Source organism: Xenopus laevis, chromosome 6L, assembly GCF_017654675.1.
Source record: "Xenopus laevis strain J_2021 chromosome 6L, Xenopus_laevis_v10.1, whole genome shotgun sequence".
NCBI classification, from domain to species: domain Eukaryota; kingdom Metazoa; phylum Chordata; class Amphibia; order Anura; family Pipidae; genus Xenopus; species Xenopus laevis.
This window is the reverse complement of record NC_054381.1, coordinates 73,699,251-73,719,823: the sequence shown is the minus strand read 5'-3', so window position 1 is coordinate 73,719,823 and position 20,573 is coordinate 73,699,251. Positions and strand designations below refer to the sequence as shown.

At 35.0% G+C, this 20,573-nt stretch overlaps 1 protein-coding gene across 2 annotated transcripts in view; it reads left to right on the top strand.

Moving 5' to 3' along the window:
* ahrr.L (aryl-hydrocarbon receptor repressor L homeolog) overlaps window positions 1-20,573 on the top strand; it is a 180,490-nt gene that overhangs the window by 22,463 nt on the left and 137,454 nt on the right. For both annotated transcript variants that reach the window (NM_001127877.1, XM_041565207.1), the window contains 1 exon segment: window positions 2,987-3,168. In NM_001127877.1, coding sequence (NP_001121349.1) covers window positions 2,987-3,168 — 182 coding nt within the window.

Sequence of the window (20,573 nt, the reverse complement as noted above, 5' to 3'; positions counted from 1 at the left end):
TCCAGATAACAGATGTTATACTGTACCTGTATTTGCTTTAGAATTGAAGAAGAATTGTGTAAGAATTGTGTAAGCTCACAAATCTTTAATTGCAAAGATGTGAAGTTCAGTATGTCTTGACGCTATGCTGCTACATTCAGGCATGATCCCTCATCATCATCATAATCATCACCATCATCAAAAGACTTGCAGCTGCAAGTTTCTGGAAAAAAAGGCTTGTAAAACTTGACCACTTTAATGAACACTAGACACAGAAAGCTACCCTTGCCTAATTTAAGAGCTTTTCAAAGATCCGGTGGATGCATTTGGCCCTGAAATGTTGTTCATATTAGATAAACTGTTCTTTGCAGTATAGTTTACCCATAACACTGGTACATCATGCTCTTGTTATTTGTGTTTTTTACAAGTAGATGTGTATATTAAACAGCCATTTTCCTTATGTTAGTTAACATCGAAATAAAACATACAGTTACAATTGTTTAATTAACTATTTTAACTGGTAATCATGATGGTATTTTATATGCTTTTCCTTTGAAATAATTTCGTTTTCATACTGATGTAATTTTAACTAAGTACAATTTTAAGCATGTCTGTATTCTAGTTAGTGACCTTGTCAGCTGCAAAGAGCCTTTCAATCTACAATGCATTCTAGACCTACCTTCTGCCTGAATTACAGAACAAAACTGACATTATTAAAAGTGTAGAAGAGTGTAAAGAGGATGCATTTTCTTGTATAGTTATTGCAAGTAGTTGCAAATAATCCCCTTGCAGGTAATATGTGACATTGCAGACCACATGCTTATAATTGGAAAACTGAAGATTTTATTTTACAAACTGATGCTGGCACAAGTGAATAGTAGACAATACAGATGAAATTAAAATTACATACAGTATGTCATAATAATTTAAGCACAGCAACCCTTTGCTGAATAGATCATAACCCCAGGGGCTGCAATAATGATATGTGGGTTAGACTAGGTAATTAAAATCTTCCTCTACTACTGAATATTCCCTCACTTAGAACCATAGGAGTGTGCATACAGAGTGTTATAGAGGAAGGCACTGCACCTGATCTAATATGAACAATTACCCCATACATAAACAAATTAAGAATGAGGTGCTGCTTTGTTGGGTGTTAAGCAACACTTAAATTTGAATATTACAAAGAAACCAAAGATCCAACTAGTGGCACTCAGTTCAATAAATTGACAACCTTCAGAATTTTTTCAATACCATTTAAATTTGCTATAGTGGATAGATCATGCAAATACAACCTTCATTCATCCCTGACCTGCACATCACTAGGCTGCAACTATGACTGGTTTCTGGGCACTATGGTGGAGCAAAAAAATCCTACTTGCAAAAAAACTAGTGGGGATGTTAGGTTTTGATAATATGTTAACGCTGGATCAGATGGATGCGATTTTCTTTATTCAGACCAACAAAAAATAGTCCCTTCCACAATGCAGGGTTTGAGTACTCCACCCTGTACAAAAAGGTGATTGTTTACTCTGCACAATTCTCTCATGAGTGGCTACACCTCTGTGTACTTCTGTGTACCACCTCTTTCCGTTCTTCATGTTGCATTGGTGGACCAATGTTCACAGTTTAACCAACTCGGATACCTTTGATTTGTTAATACATTTTAAAACCTACAAACACTAGCCACAACAATGGAAGGTGACGTGTACTTATTTACATAAGTTAAGATAGTTTTAGATAAAAAAAGTAAATGTAATTAAATACTGTGTGATTTTAGTGATCATGTTAACTTGAATCATCTCTATCCTGTTCCAGGTTTACCATGCCACCTTCTACATGACATGAGTTGTTACTGAATGGTGTAATAAGTATGAAAGCAATATAAACCCAATAAAATTCTTTCTGATTCCAAAGCCTGAACCAGATCTGCCCCTGGGCCAGCAGTGCATTTTTACCATTAGTGACACATGCCCTGTATTTTTTGTATTTAAAGGCCAATATAATTACTTCAGGGAGACAATTCCATAGCTTCAAAATTCTTACTGTAAGGACTGTATCTGTATCAAAACCCTCTGTCTTTATTAAAAATAATACCTCACATAAATTCCATGTTCCCACTGTAAATCTAGCTTAGCCAGAGTGTCTGTATTTGTATAATTTTGTGTGCTTTCAATTTAATACCTTATTAGCTCTGGATACAGAGGCCACAAATTGTATAGTAAGAATCCTTACCAGTGTTTTATAAATGGTCAGAGCTACTCTTTCATTTTCAGAAAATCAGTGTGCTCTGCTTACATGAAATTTATGCACAATGTGTCAAAGAGTAAAGATTCAGGGCCATATTTACTAAACATTAATTCATTTTACATTAAAATACATTTTAAAATAAAAAAAGTGTATTGTTTAACTGAATGACTGAATGATCAATCTCACTTTTATTAATGAAAATAACAAATTCCCTCAGACCAATTTAAATCCAAATTATTTCAACAAATCCATAATGCTTGGATTCATCTGAATGCAAAAGATTCAGCTGAATACTAGACTGTATATTAACCTTAATTACATATTTAAATTCCCTCCAAATTGCATCATCTGAATTCATTGTACAGGTATGGGACCTGCTATCCAAAATACTTCTGGATAATGGATATTTTCCATAATTTGGATCACCCTACAAACATTAAATAAATACAATAGGATTAATTATAATTAATTCTTAGCTTGGATCAAGTACAAGGTACTGTTTTATTATTACATAGTACAAGGAAATCATTTTTAAAAGTTTGAATTTTTTTTTGGATAAAATAGAGTCTATGGGGGGCGGCTTTCCTTTCTGGATAACAAGTTTCTGGATAATAGATCCCATACCTGGGATGTATTGATTCATGTATCTGTAAATTTCCCAGCCCCAAGTCCATAACTATACAAGCATACCCTGCTGGCAGTGATTTTTTTAAAGCACACACTGACTCTAAATGTGTGATTTTGCATTATCTCACAGAAGGCCCTCAGCAGGAAGTGAAAAATCCAACCCTTCAAAAAGACACCGAGATCGTCTGAATGCTGAGTTAGATCGTCTTGCCAGTCTTCTTCCCTTCCCTCCTGAAATTATTGCAAAACTGGATAAATTATCAATTCTTCGGCTTAGTGTCAGCTATCTCAAAGTAAAGAATTTCTTTCAAGGTAGGCAAATCTTTTTTAAATGTGTCATTTTGTGTCTGTTACACAGTAGTTTGTTTATTTCTGTGCTTCTTGACTAATGGGCCCCCAGGATGGGTCTACTTGATCCCCCTGAATTCTTTTCCTGCCAATGACATTGAGTCTACATTGTCTCTAAGGAGGGTAAACAAAGTAGAATCTATCTTTCCTGCTACGGGATAAGACCATTGTCTAGCAACACACTTTCCCTAAGTTGACCTCAAAGGAACAGTTCAGTGTAAAAATATAAACTGGGTAAATAGATAAGCTGTGCAAAATAAAAAATGTTTCTAATATTGCCAAAAAATGTCATCTATAAAATCTGGAGTGAACGGATGCCTAATACAATAACCAGAACCCAACTTCCTCCTTACATCCCCCTAACTCTTAGTTAGTCAGCAACCTGAAGGAAGGGGGGAGGGGACATAAGTGTTCACTTAGTTTGCTTTTAACCTTTAGAATGCAGGTCTGGTTATAACCCATATGGCCACCTTAATTCACTAATTGGTTACTAACTAGTAATGAATCACAAAACTGCAAAGCAGGAAGTTGTTTTGCATTTGTAAATGATTCTGAATCCTTTTAAAAGATGATGCTAAGGTTAATTGAAAACAGGGCTGTTTTGGGTTAAAAATGGTGTTAGGTGCTGGAAGCAGCCCCTAATATAAATACACTGCAGTTGCCTCACAACCGCTCTTCTTATTAGCCAATAGATGGCTGAAATTGTATATTTAAGCAACTGATGTATCTATGAATATCAAGCTTGTATGTGTCACACTCACACAACATTGTTTGCACCACTGTGGACAGGATGATGAAAACAGGAAACACTACTGTACATGCCCTCTTATCTAGCTTCATTTGTATGTCATTAGCTGATTGGCTGGATCATATGCAGATGGAAGTAGAATGGAAGGGGCATGCGCAGAAGCTGTCCATGATAGATTTCCTTCTTCGTCAGCACATGGGCAGGCTTAGCAGAAACCGCCAGGTGGGGGATTAAGAGAAGATTTTGGGATAGGTACATTGCTTAAGTGGTATTTATTTTTATTTTAAAAAAATGAAGATCAACTGGAAAATGTTACTAATGACAAAGGCCATTCATATTCAGAGAGTTTAATATCACCTTCAACAATGAAAACATGGATATCACCTTTTTAGAATAGCTAAGACCCATAACCCTTTTACTACATATAATATAATAATATAATTTTATATCCAATTATCTGAGGGCTAAACCATTGATTAGGGTTCAGCTAATGTTCTCACAGAATGGTACACAATTACAAACTCCCTAAAAATAAATAAGACTCTTTTAACAAAGACTCTTCAAATTAATTTATCTCTAATTGCATTCATAAGCAATGTTGGAATTGGCTTATGCTGCATATCTGCTACTTTATTTACTTACAATGTCCTCTATGGCCTCTAGGAAGTTGTGTTTGACAAAAAAAGTAAACTGAAATATTTTAATTTACATGACTTTAATGGTTAAAAATAGGAGAGAGCCTGAATAGAACGATCAGTAATAAAAAGTAACAATAACAATACATTTGTATGACGCCCATTTGAAAGCTGCAAAGAAAAAGGCAAATAACTATAAAACTATAAAAAATAAATAATGAAAACCAATTGAAAAGTTGCTTATAATTAGCTATTCTATAACATAATAAAAGTTACCTTAAAGGTGAACCATCCCATTAACTTCTAACCATGAAATTCTAACTTCTGATATCATCAGTTGTAATTGATACTTATAGGCCCATTTACTTAGCTCAAGTGAACGAATAGAATAAAAAAAACTTTGAATTTCTAATGTTTTTTTTGGCTACTTCGACCATCGAATTGGCTACTTTGACCTTCGACTTCGAATCGAACGATTCGAACTAAAAATCGTTCGACTATTCGACCATTCTATAGTCGAAGTACTGTCTCTTTAAAAAAAACTTCGACCCCCTAGTTTGCCACCTAAAACCTACTGAAGTCAATGTTAGCCTATGGAGAAGGTCCCGATAGGCTTTGCAATATTTTTTTTTTGATTGAAGAAAAATCGTTCAATCGATGGATTAAAATCCTTCGGATTTAATCGTTTCATTTTCGTTCGATCGAACTATTTGCGGTAAATCCTTCGATATTCGAAGTCGAAGGATTTAAATTCGACAGTCGAATATCGAGGGTTAATTAACCCTTGATATTCGACCCTAGGTAAATCTGCCCCTTAGTTATGTAATTTCTCACATGACTCACTGAAACTTGTGTATTATAGTGGACCCACTATTGTAAAAATATTAGGATATTATATTCATATAAAGGATATTAGAAGTCACCTCGGAGTTCTATGACCTGTATAAAAGCACTCGGCTCTTTTATGGTGACAGATTCTATGATCATATAATAATAATATAATATTATTTGCAAACTGTTTACAGACATGAATCCTACTTTCATACCTGTGCCATGCCCCCACAGGTTTACCCCTATAACAAGCTGTAGTAATTTAAAAGGGTTGTTCACCTTCCAAACACTTGGATTGCTCTCCAGAATTAAAGAATTGTTCATAATTGTTTTCTATTTGTTACCATTTTTTCCAAAATTTAACTTTAAGATTTAATGTTGTTTCAGTATGGCAGCTCAGTAATCTAGGTACAGATTATGAACTGTTACAATTTGCTGCTTTAGTTGATACAGTTTTCACCAGCATCTGTGGAATTTGCAACTATTGTATCAATTATAACAGCAGCCTTTAACGGAACTCAGGGGTTGGCTCGGTAGGGCCAAATATAAGAAATGTATCAATTTATAACAGTTTGCAGAAATGGCAACCCCCCTCCCAAAGCTGCTAAGAAGGTGAGAAACGACACTTTAAGCTTCAATATTAAAAAACAGTAACACATAGAAAATATGAAGTCAATTTTAAAAGGTCTTTATTTCTGTTGGACTATCAAAAACTACTAAACTGAAAAAAGTTTTGGAATGTGAACAACCCCTTTAATCACTGTGAAAAGGTCTGTCCACTCATCTGAGAGAATTGAATCTCTTGTACCTATAATTTAAACTTGGCAGCCTGGCACAAATTTCACAGAAAAACTTTTGGTGTTATTGTAACATGCACTGAGAATTAGTGATGTTACATGAGAGCTGTATTGTCTAGGAACTGTGCATTATTTGCATTTGTTTAACTTACATAACAGAAGCACAGTTTTGCAGGTTACAATAGATTACTCATGATTAATACCTTGGCTTAGTTGCTTTGCAAACACCATTCATTTGTAAACATGCAACACAATATGCGATACCAACCATTTGTAAAATACAAAAGAGAAACTGATAGTAGGTAATATGCCTTTGACAATAAAAGATGAAGATTAATACAGTGGAATGGTTCAAGTTCCTGCACAGAGGTCCGATGACTCGGCAAAATCTTGAATGTAACGTTGAGTACAATCCACAAAGCCCCATACTGGTATTGAGTTTATGTTGTTGAAGTAATGCTTACATTTGCTTTAATTTTTTTTTTTTGTAAGAATATTTATTTCATTAGAAAATTACAATACTAATTTAAGGTTTCAGTATCCCAGAGAAATGATAGTGTAGGATGTGTTATTTAGTAAAATGAGAGACTTGGTCAAGGTCCTGAATTATTTTGCATAATTTTAATTTGTGACCTAGGACAACAGAATCTATACATACACCTTTGCTTTTATTTCAACAGTATGCATTTTTTATATACAGGGAGAAACACAGGGGACCAGTTAATGTATTAGCAATTTTAATTTATCTATGCAGTATGTTTCATGTATCAGCTATATAACAGCTACTTACCTTGCAGTTAAAACCAAATAGTAGTGAAGAAGAAACCAAAGATCCAACTAGCAGCACTCAGTTCAGTAAATTGACAACCTTAAACCTTACTAACTTTTAGTATGATGTAGAGAGTGATATTCTGAGACAATTTGCAATTTGTTTTCATTTTTTATTATTAAAGGTTTTTGAGTTATTTAGCTTTTTATTCAGCAGCTCTTTAATTTGTATCTTAACGAATATGGTAATTAAGTCCAAATTATGATTTGAATAAGAGACTGGAATATGAATAGGAGAGAGCCTGAATAGAAGGATCAGTAATAAAAAATAACAATAACAATACATTTGTAGCTTTACAGAGCATTTGTTTTTTAGAAGGGAGTCAGTGACCCATTTGAAAGCTGCAAAGTGTCAGAAGAAAAAGGCAAATAACTATAAAACCATAAAAAATAAATAATGAAAACCAATTTAAAGGTTGCTTATAAGTGACTGTTCTATAACATAATACAAGTTACCTTAAAGGGGATCCATCCCTTTACAGAATGTTTTCACTACTAAGTGGTCTTTGGTGCATTGGGTCCTGCAAACACAACCTCAATTCATTTATACAACCATATTTATTAATACATGTGTGATCAATGCAAAACCTGCAGGATGGCCAACCTATGCTCCTCATAGATAGAATCTGTCCATAAGCTCATTAAAGGAAGTTATAGTGCTCTTACTAGTGGATGTAGCGTGACTGCCTAGATGAAATGCCTGAAATGACTGCCTAGATCAGATGCCTGAAATGAAGTGATTGTGTTAAAAAGGCTTTTGTTCCTCACATTTTTATGCAATCTATTTGTTCAACCCACTGAATTAAAGCTGAATGTCTGCAGTTCAACTGTATCTGAGTTGTTTCATTTGAAATTCATTGTGGTAATGTACAGAACCAAAATTAGAAAAAAAAGTTGTCTGTCCAAATATTTATGGACTTAACTGTATATCATGTATGAAGGTGAAGCGTTATGGCAGTTAAACGTACAAAGTTCATCCTAAGGGGTCCCAACATTTTCTGTCCCTACCCCTCTCATTTACCCATATCCTCTGTTATTACACTTACCCACCGTAGCTGACACTGCTCTCGGTGGTAGTGAAGATATCTGTATAGCAGGGGAAAGTGGTAGCCGGTTACTCACAGAGCCTTCACTTTATCCGGATACCAGAGAACTGCCACATGAACTCCTTTGCATCCACCCAAGTGTTTAGATCACTTGAGCATCCGCCTAGCTTTCTTCACTGCTGATAGCCTGCATGCTACTTACCATTCAGTTACTTACTAAATACCATGCAATAGCAACTAAACAGACATTTAAATTTACATATTTTATGTATACTATTTTATAGCTGATAATACAAATACTTAAAGGGTGGTTCACCTGTCAACTTTTAGTATGTTATAGGCCAATTATAAGCAACTTTTCAATTAGTCTTTATTATTTTTATTATTTATTTATTTTTCTTTATAGTTTTTTTAAAATTATTTGCCTTTTTCTTCTTATTCTTTCCATCTTTCAATCTTCTTCCATCTCATTTGGGGCTTCTGGCCAGTAGCTCAGTATTTACCTAAACTTACTACTTGTAGTAAGAGCTTGCTACTTTGTAGAGGTTGATATCTTTCATGGTAGTATATACATATGGCAAGGGTAATATGGTACTATTTTCTAAAAGTATACTGAATAATTGACTCACTGCATGGAAAGTTTGTTGCTTGTTGCTGATGGACCACAACCTGTTCTGATACATGATTATTTGGACAGTGGGATCTATCTTTGCATGGGCAGATGCACCTGTTCTCCCAAAACTATTATATTTGCATGTTTCTGAATATGGAGAATCTGAATTCCTACTGATAACTTACTAAAAACCATTGCTAAGTGTGCCTCATTTTATAAACAGTGCAGTGAATTTGGAGCCAGGGTTAAAAATGCCTGCATAGCCAAAGCCAGTTTGGTAACATGTGTTTCCATTCCTAAATATACACATTGTTCTTTGTAGTCATAAACTGTGTATAATAAAGCAAATTATTTTCTGTTTTCTTACAAATACATGAGGCTTACTATACAAACAATTTGTGGCATGTTATTATACATTTCAGCAAGAAAAACAAATATTTGTGCGGTATCAGTACATCACCAAAAGTACAATTTAATTGTATAAAAAATGCTACTAAATTTGAGCAGCCACTATTCTTTAACAGAGTTAAGGCTCCATAATTTATTTTGCTTTTCATTACTTTTAAAAATGTAGTGATGTTTTTTTCCAGGAAAGCCCAGGAAATTGAAAGGAAATTAAATTTTAAAAACTACACTAGACATTAAAAGGGAAAAGCTTCTCTAAACTTCATTATGTCTCTATCCATAGGCCTATAAATGCAATGATACATTAAGTAGCTTTACATATTTGCTTCCTTTGATTACTTGCAATTAAATAAGTTGTGTCATCAGATGAAAACAGCCTCATCTTGTGAAAAAAGGGAATTATCCATAGCCATTCAATTCTTACACTCATTGAGTTCTCTCTCAACAGTGGCGTAACTACCGGAGGAGCGAGGGGTGCGTTTAGGCCAGAGCCCCTCAGGGCCCCCCGGCAGCTCACGCACCACAGTCCACAGTCTTCTACGGAGTTCCTTGCGTGCGGAGGGGGCGGGGGCCCAGCTGCATGTTCTGCGCCAGGGACCGCCCCCCTCTAGTTATGTTACTGTCTCAACACAGATCAACAGATAGACAGATAAACATGATACAACAATAAATAGAAAGTTATAGTTTAACCAAGGCACTCCAATATGAATATTTTATTATTAACTGGACCCTCAAAGAGTAGAGTCAATGCTTATTTTTAAAGTGTAGAAGACTCCAAATAGCAGATACCATAATTAATTTTGATCCTTTTGAGTTAGTTATGCCTAACTTTAAACCTGTCGCTTAAAGTTTTCATCCTAACATCAAAAAAAAAACAACCTTTTTTTTGGATTGTATAATGGGATATATGGACTATATCAGAATGTCCCCTGGATAAGAACACATTTATGGGAATGTAATAAAAGTTGCAAATGTGCAGAACCTAGCACTAGCAGACACAAGGCAGCCACTTGTCATAGACAGGCAGTAGAGGCACAGCAAATCTGAGTATGTTGATGCTGCCTAACATACGCCAGTTATCACATATTATCACATTCAATATTATGTTCTAAAGAATGGCATTATAATTACTAATCAGAATGGGTTTATGAAGGAGAGATTTTATCAAAAAATGTAATTGATTTTTATGAAAGCATTTAACATTTGTTATATAAACTAAGGTCTGTTGTTTTTTTGTAACGCTGTTTGTTCATGTAGGGTGGTCATCGATAGTAAATTCTCTATTTGGAGTAAGGTTCTTAGTGGAGTGACAAAGGATTCTTTAGTGGATCCACCTTTAATTAATTTGTTAATGAAAGAATTGCCGGGGGCATATAAAGCAATGTATTTGTATTTACACGTGGCACAAAATTATGTAGGTCAATCAAATCTGAAATGTGTCCATCATGCAGGGTCATCTGGACAAACTGGCAATCTAGGTGGCTAATGTTAATAAATGTCAGGTCATACATCTGGCATTTTAAAATAAGCAAGTCACGTATACCCTGATGGGACAAGTTAGGCAAGTCCTTGATGGAGAAAGACCTAGAGGTAGTTGTGGATAGTAAATTTTGCGGTAGCAAGCAATGTCAGTCAGCACTAGGACTGGCCAGCAGTGTATTGTCCTTTACAAAGCATTGGTAAGACCAACTGTAACATATATAGTGCAGTTTAGGTCTCTAGTTCTCAATAGGGATATTACTGAAATTCCAGAGGAAATCAACTCAACTGAGTAAGAATATGAAGGTCTCATTAATGATAAGTAATGATTGGCTAAACTGCAAGGGAACCCGCCCCCTCTCTGCTACAGAGAAAGGCAGGGACTTGAAATTCAACCAGCCTATGCCATATTGTCTTGTTTCCACATTCCTCCTACAAGAGGGGGCATGGTCCAGAACAGTGATCCCCAACCAGTGGCTGGTAAGCAACATGTTGCTCACCAGCCCCTTGGATGTAGCTCTCAGTGGCCTCAAAGCAGGTGCTTATTTTTGAATTCCTGGTGTGGAGGTAAAATTTAGTTGCATAAAAACCAGGTGCACTGCTAAATTGAGCCTCCTGTAAGCTGAAAGTTCACATAGGGGCTACCAAATAGCCAATCACAGCATTTATTTTACACTGTCTAGTAACATTTTTCATGCTTGTGTGCACTTTAACTCTTTTTGCTTCTGAATGCTGCTTACGGGCAAAAAAGTTTGGGTAATTCTGGTCTAGAAACTCTAGAGAACTTTTGTATGATAGTGGGCAAGGGGGGGTCAACCAATATGTCTTGGAACAAGAAGTATGGTGTTGTCATAAGGGATGTTCGCAGCAAGTAGATGAATACATCAGTTGAGCCAGAGAACCCACATTTTCTCTGCAGCCCTTTGAGATTACTAAAGGTATACATACACACCATACACACACTTTGGTAAATTTTCCATGCAACCATCTCTCTCTGCCCAATGTGGCCACCCATGTGCATACACATTTGTGAAAGTTGTTTTTACTTACTTTTTTACAAGTAAATTTAAAAGAAGGTCCAATAAAACTGTGCGAAAAAGCACATTTCATGCACAGTCCTATGATGACTCACATCCCTTGAAAAGAGCACAGGAAAGATAGCAGCATAAGGGAGATGTTATGAAAAACCTGTCTCGTTACCATAGCAGCACTTCTGTCTTCACCTCAGGATTATTTGCACAGCTAGCAACTTCATAGAGAAGCAGACATGGAAATCCTAATTAATGTTTTATTAGTTTCATACAGATCAACTTTTCTAATAATGTAAATACCATGTAAATGTATCTGGCTGCATCTTTCATTTTTGCTTTTTGTAAAGGATCACTGCAAATCAAATATTTTTTTATGCCTGAAATTTAAAATTGTTCTGGCAGTGCACAAAGTAAATTCTTTTTTTAGTTAGCATAAACAATAACCATGTAGGAGTACTCACCTATAAACTTATAAGAGTTTATATTTTCCCTTGAGTAACAAGTTAAATAGTAGCCCATTCTGTAAATAAATTATTTAATTTATGCATACTGCCATTTTTATATTAAATGGGCATTGTTTTGATTGTTTTGCTCTAAGCTTGCAGTGTGGAAGCTCACACACATCATTGCAAAAGGAAAAAGGAATGTTTTACACATACAATAAATTTTGCCACAGGAGTTTTAGGGGGCAATGTAATAAATGATCTTAAGTTTGTTAAGTGTCTAGTAACCCATAGCTACCAATTACCAATTTATGTATATCACAGAGTCCTGAAATGCCAGTTTGCTGCCTTTCACACCTTCCCTTGTGAACCTTGTGTTATTGTCCATGAAGTGAATGCTGGAACTTTAAAGTGGACCTGTCCCCCAACAAATCATTCCAAATCCTATTTTATGATGTTAGTCAAGCAAAATAAACTTCACTTACACCATATAAATTATTTAATTTTTTTTATTTTAGTATTGGAATTCATAATCACATCAAGCAGGCAGGAGCCATTTTGTGGACCCTGTTAAAGCAAGATTTACATCATGGGAAAGGGAATGGAATGTGAAAGTAGTTGCCTGCACCACCCCTATGCCTAAGGCATGAAGGAGAGGCAGGCAATATATAATTGACAGCTGAGAGTTTTAAACAGGTTTATAACAGGTATAGTTGTTTAATAGAAAGAAATATTTGGGTTTCATGTTTAATTTGAAACTATTATACTACTTTATAGTAGTATAATAGTTTCAGGTCCCTTTTAACATCTTTACCCCAGTTCAGTCATGTTATTTTAACACCTGCCTTAAAGAGATTTATGGTACTATTGTGATTGGATGATAATTTCACACATCAGTAAATTTCAGAAAACACCTACCTAAATAAGTTCAATAAATACATTTTAAAGGATCAGCAAGATCAATTTATTTTATTAAAAAATTTGTTAGTGTAGAATGAAAAAATACACAAAGACATATTAAACTTTTAAATCGCTAAGTCTTTATTAAAAAATAACTTACCGAAACTCTGCTTTCGCTCCTCTTCAGAAAAGGCGACACAGAGACAATCCATCATGAGGCGCTCGATTTCTCCTCCCTGGCTATCTCCTATAAGGAAAGCAGGGAGGAGAAATCGAGCACTGCATGATGGATCCCCCGATTGCCTTTTCTGAAGAGGAGCCCAAGCGGAGTTTCTGTAAGTTATTTCTTAGCGATTTAAAAGTTTAATATGTCTTTGTGGTTTTTTTTTTGTTCTACACTAATGAATTTTTTAATAAAAAAAATTATGTTACTGGTCCTTTAAACTCAATTTATAGCTCACTAAACCTGCATTTGAGTAACATTTGTAACAAAATATTTCCATTTTGACCGAAAAGGTTTGTATTCAGCCGAATTAGAAGTAATAGCGCATTCGATTGAATTCGATTAGAAGTTTTCCCAAAAAAAAACTATTGACTCTAGGATGTCCCCCATAGGCTAAAACAGCAATTCGGCAGTAAACTGTAGGTGAAAGTTTCAGATGTTTTGCAGGAGCTATTGCTTGACAATAGTATGGTGCTGACATAAACAGGTAGGGAATTTAACACTAGTTATGATATCCAAGATGGTGGTACCTTATTTACAAGAATAGAGAACAACTGATTTAAATGTATTGCTGCCGTAGAACAGGACATTTAAAAGAGAAGATAAAATAACAGCATACCCCATTTATCCTATAAAGTTTTCTGAGGCCTATTAAGATCAGTACGTCAGTGCATACTGTATATTGGGATGTTAGGTTTTTTTGCTAAAAACAAGGAACTGAAACTGTTCTTATTTTAAATTATATTACATTTTTACTGTTCCCAATTTAATTCCTTTAAGATGGAAATGTAAGGACCACCATATGTGGTTAACTTGGAATAATAGAAATAAAGAGGAAACAATTTAAAAACTACAAGTTAGAATATAACTACAAGTGCTGTTAAAGAGCAATAAGCAAGGCAAAGATAGAAAATGAAGAACTAGTATTGATATCAAAGACTTATCCCAAACTCAGCAATGGTAATTGTGCTCAATCAGTTATTTTCTTCAGTGTATACAATAGAATCAGAGTTTGAAGATCTACTCGCTAGGTGCACAGATTGCTCAGCTCAGCTCAAGTCAATGGATAACACAGGATATAGTACTTAAATATTTACTCACAGTTAATGTGAACAAGGCATCAGAGTCTGATAGAGTAAACCTCTCGGTACCTTGAACCTTTGGGTACCTTAAACCTTAACCAGGGCACCTTTTCTGATTTTTGCTGACTCTGGTATGGTACCTATAGATTGGAGGTATGATGTAATTCTGATAATTAAAAAGATATCATCAGCATGGTAATATGGTGGTCAAGTTATGTGAATGTTTCTTAAGGGAACACATTCAAGATTATGTACTGGAGAATGACATTATAAGAAGTAAGCCGCCACATGGTTTTATGAAGGACAAATCATAGAAATGAAGTAAGTAGGAAGTTGGATGGTGGGGGTTACAATAAATACCAATAAAGTACCAAGTCTGTTGTTTTGCTAATGTAGTTTTGACATGGATGGGAATTGGATAAAGTAACTTGTAGAGAGGGTGGCTTTCAATGGTACATTCTCTACTTGGTGGGGGTTCTTCAATATTATTCTGGCTAATTGATTCCATCCAGAAAACAGTATATGGACAAACTGGCAGTCTGTGGCATATGAAATTAAAGGGTTTGATTATTAAGGTTTGAGTTGCGTTTTCAATGAAAATTAGATTTTTCAAGTTGTTTTTTTTTGGTCAAAACCCACATTTTCGATATTTATTGAGGTTTAGTAAATAACCCCCTAAATAAACTCAACAGGACTGTTTTGCCACCCATAAGGATGGATTATATCTTAGGTTGGGATCAAGTACAGTATAAGGTACTTATTGCAGAGAAAAGGGAAATAATTATTACAATTTTGAATTATTTCATTAAAATAGATTCTATTGAAGATGGCCTTCCTGTAATTCTGAGCTTCCTGGATAAGGGGTTTCTGCATAACAGATCCCATACATGTAGTACAGATGTTAGAAAGTGACAGAACTTGCTATTTGTATTTTTAGGTAATTGGGAAACATTTATCAATTCTGTACATTGAGATATATTTTAATTGGCATAAAATAACATTAAGGATATCAAGTTTTCAGTATTTTTGTCAGTTTCATTTCACCATCCATTTAATACAGTAAGTGAGAACATGCCTTATATCAGAAAAGGGCTAAGTGTCTTCTGTGCATTTAAAATACAGCATACTGCTAGGGGCTTTTGGGCTGAACCATTAAATCTATCAGTTCACTTAATATATGGCCTTTAATTGCATACAGAACATTTACTGAACTTTTAAAAGCTGACTTTGAAAAGCAACAAAGTGGCCATTGTTCACTGTGAATGCTGTAGCTGTAACTGTACTTTTGTCTTAAATTTCATTAAAAATATAGATTGTGTTTTGTTGTGAAAATGAAAGCAGCAGAGACTGAAAAACTTGAGGGCATTTAATAGGGCAGATCTGACAATTCCATGAGGACCTTCAAAGTAAGAAATTCATTGAAAGTATGTTATGCACTTAAGGGGTTAACAAGCATAAGGGAATAATTGGCTCACAGAATGGTAGGAAGGGCAGACAAAAATATTTATAAATACCACAATAAAAGCCATTGCAAAAGCTGGTTTGCGTGACTCTTTGTTTAAAAGTCTAATTTAAGGAAAAAAAGCCCTCAGGGCATAATTTGTAATGCAGAAGAAAGGAAGATAAATTCCATCGCGGCCACATGTTTATTATCATAAATAGCAATATTAAGTAATAGCGATGAAAAACATTCCATCACTGAAAGCACAGGATCAACCAATTTGAGTTCTAATGTATAGCAGTGTTAGAAGATTCCATTCGTTAATATACAAAATACATCAACTGTAGGGATAGAAACACTGACAAGTTTGACTACTTGCCAAGCATATTTGGACAACACTATCTTATTTATATAATAATGCTGTAAGGAGCTGCACACTAAAATGGTTATAGCTCTTCAGCTGCTTGTTTCTTTAATAAATTAAAAAGTTATTATTATCACATAGTATGGATGGATTCTTGGAATATATTACATGTCCTATAAATAAGCAAATGTAAATTCATGATATTGGGAAAATCATGCCAGAATAAGACTTTTAGACTTGCAGCAGTAACATATTATCATGTGTCTACTACTGTATATATCCAGAATGCTAAAAGACTGTCAGGCTTTAATATTTTACCGTCTGTTATCAGCTAATAATATGCTCATTATTGCAGTGAAATATCCTATACTACCTTCAGGATTTTCATCACCATATCAACTTTTCTCTACTAGAGTTTCCACCCCATGGTACTGTTGCTGTCTGAAACCTAGACATTATCTGATTAGGCAGCTCAGATTACAATGTCAAGAAACAACTTCAGGGACATCTGCCATTGACTTCTACATAACCTCAACAGGTTTCAGATTTTTTTGCAGCTTTGGGGTATGAAAATATCTAAAATTCTAGTTTTTATTTTTCCACTAAAAATTTCAGTTTTCCCCCTAATAACCTCTACCAGAAAAAATCGAGGTTTAATAATTGGGCCCCTAAGGGCCAGCATAAAGTTTGCTTCAGTTTTGGGGAACTTCGTAGAATTTTTCACCTTAAAGATCAAATATGATTCATTAGAGACTGTGGCCTTTATCTTTAAAAAACTGTGAACACTTTTCCCTATGACTATTAAAAGAGCTTTCTAGCAAAACCATGCTTAATAATGTTAGACAGTTTGAAAAAATATCTTTAAAGATAACAAATTACATAACTTTTATTTATGTAAAACAGATATGAAATAAGATATTTTTTAAATAAAAGGTCTTTAGTTCACCATCACCAATTCTACAAAAAGCATTGCCTTTTATTATCCAATAGAAACATTATCGCATTCTGTCTACTAGGGATGTACCAAATCCAGGATTCGGTTCGGGATTTGGCAGGATTCTGCCTTTTTCAGCAGGATTTGGCCAAATCCTTGTGCCTGGCCCAACCGAATCCGAATCTTAATTTGCATATGTAAATTAGGACACGGAGGGAAATCACGTGACTTTTTGTCACAAAACTATGAAGTAAAAAAATATTTTCCACTGTTTCCTTTCCCAACGCAAATTTGCATATGCAAATTAGGATTCGGATTTGGTTCAGTATTCGGCAGAATCTTCCGAAGGATTTGGGGATTCGGTCGAATCTTAAATAGTGGATTCGGTGCATCCCTAATATCTACTGTATATCCACCATTCACTAAACCAACAGCTTGACTTTCATTTTCAGTTTTGTCATACATAATAACTGGCAGCAACAAAGTCCTCAGAAGATATTGTATAATTAAAACAAAACGCAGAAGAAAACCTAGAAAGTTTAGTCAAAAAGATAGTGGAACTATACAACTTCCACTAGGCAGTTCCATTATGCATAAATAAATACCATAATAATTAAGGTTTCATAAAGTTATTTCTTCCTGTATGGATGATTATTCACTAACTAAATAGGGAAGTATTATGAAACAGGCAAGGAGGCAGTTTTTTATTACTCATGAAAACTGAATTTAAAGGTTATCATATTAACAGATGTAGTTCTAAGAATAAACTACCTGGGATTAATGAGGTTACAAGAAGAACTTAAGTCATTCACGAAAAGAAATACCTAATATGGTGAATACTGCAATTAGATTTAAAGGACCAGTTCAGTGTGAAAATAAAAACTGGGTAAATAGATAACCTATGCAAAATAAAAAAAATTCTAATATAGTTAGTTAGCCAAAAATGTAATCTATGCAGACTGGAGTGACTGGATGTCTAACATAACAGAACAGAATACTACTTCCTGCTTTTCAGCTCTCTAACTCTGAGCTAGTCAGCAACTTGAAGGGGTTCCACGTGGTACATATCTGTTCATTGAGTTTGCAATTGATCCACAATTGATCCGCAGAATTCAGCACAGATTCAAAAGCAACAGTTATGACCCATGTGCCCTCCCCTTATGTCACTGATTGGTTACTGCCTGATAAACAGGGCAACCAGTCAGTGTAAACCAAGAGAGCTGAAAAGCAGGAAGTAGTGTTCTGGCTATTATGTTAGACATACACTCACTCCAGCCTTTATACATTGCATTTTTGGCTAACTATATTAGAATTATTTTTTTTTGCACAGCCTATCTATTTATCCAGTTTTTATTTTTACACTGAACAATTCCTTTAAGGATCTGTTGGCGTGGATGGTTGTCTAAAACAGAAAAATGCTGTCTTACTGCATGAAACAAGAACTGTTTAATTTTGGGGTTATGACTACTCACTAGCATTAAAACAATATGTGTAAATTGCTAATCAATTTAAATTGGGAAGGTTCACTAATATGATAATGTTCCCCCAAAAACATAAACCAGAGAATACTGTATCTCAGTAATGAATTTCCTGGGGGAAAAGTAGATGTGAACCTAGGACACCATGGCTATGTTTTTTACTTCTCATTGTGCTTTGTGTTATCTACAACAGCAAATAAGGTGCATACAAGAGAGTTGTTCCCCCTGGCTTGTTTCAAGAGACTACTTAACTGTATCAAATAACCATAAAAAACCTATGTATACAGTACTTGGGAAATCTTATTCTTCCACGACATGTAAATTTATTGTGCAATTTCTATATAAATGCAGAAGTTTCTCTCACACACATGTATACAGTTGTTCAGTGTTGTATATTTCCAGAGTTAATTGTTTGTAGAATTTTCCCCAGGCAAAGTTTGTCTCTAAGAAATGGGCTAGGTTTTTGAATCAGGCCTTTTGCACAAAATACTTTCTAAGTTCAAAATGTCATTCCCATTGCTTGCCTACACATAATTATCTATAGCATTTGAATGGAAAAGGTAGTCATATTTGTTTTGTCATATTTAAAACAAGTTTGCCCCAGAAAAAAACTGTATTTGGGAATACGATAAAGCAGAGAAGCTTGCCTGGTTAGGGTGAGACAGGCTAAAAGGAGCCAAAAAGCCCTTTACGTGCAAGACAAGCAGCATAGTGCCTTCTGAAAACAAAAGGTATATACTTGTCTCGTGCCATATACATAGCACTGCCTTAATACCAAAAATGAAAGTTTAACTCTCACATAATACAATAAACAATATTTGCTTAACCAGAAAACAAAGTGCATGGTTTTGTATATGTGGTTAGTACAATTTTGATTTACATTCATTTTAAAAAGCCACTTTTCTGCTTGTGTATTTTTTTGTACACATGATCATATTTTGTTTCTAGACATGCATTGAATCCAGAATTTATTTCTAGACATGCACTAAATCCAGCATTCAATAAGGGTTGTGGGAAAATTCTAGGGGACCAATTTACTTACCTTCGAAGTTGCGCCAGCGTTGGCTTTGCTGCACTTCGGCAGGGCACAGCTAATTCACTAAAATCCGAAGTTGCACTCAGGGAGGTGAAAGATAGCGAAGTTGCGCTACCGTTAATTCGTCAAGCAAAGCGAAGTTACGATAGCGATGCCTAATTTGCATACGGCACCAAGTTAAAGTACAATGGATGTATATGTAGCAGCAAATACATTACATTACACAAGCCCAGGGAAGCTTCATAAAATAAAATAGAGTTGCGATTTTTTCTATACATGTGCTCACTGTATAGTTTAGGTGCCATATGTTAGGAAATGTAGGGGGGAAGGAGGGTACCCCCAAAAAAATGTATGATCTTTTTCAGTCTTTTACTTAAAAAAGTAAAAGAAGCCAGCGTTTTTTAGGACTTAGAAAAAATTTTAACTTTTTTTGAAGCAAGCCCTATCTACTCTATGGCACTTCGCCTGGTCTGAGGTGGCAAAGGCAAGTCTGGCGCAAGAGGTAACGATCAGTAAAATCCACAAGTTATTGAATTAGCGTAATTACGTCCCGTCGCCATAGCGCAACATAATCTGGCATAAGGGTGCAAAGTAGCGCTAGAGTAGGTCCACTTCATTAGCGAATTTACACCAGCACCCGTTAGTAAATCAGAGAAGTAATGAAATTATGTCACGCTGATGAATTTTTCGCTAGCGTTAGCCACTTCGCCCTTTAGTAAATTTGCCTGTAGATCCTTGGCAAGATTTTGATTCAACCAAAAGTGTTTAGCTGAAACAAATATGAACCATGTCATATGAGTTTAATGCTTGAAGCAGCTGAATTTATTGCAATTGTACTATAAAAATGAGGCTTTTGATTCAGTTTTGCAGAAGTTGCATTTGGCATTTGGTTAAGAAAATGATCTAAGAAGGAATTTAGGAGAGCTTTTTGTCACCATCATTATAAATGTGCTACTGTGATGAACCCAACCCTGTAGCTGATTTTTGATCAATGCCCTCCCTAGTTGTACATAAAGAAAAACTTGCATATTAATAACAGAAGTCAGTGAGGAAAA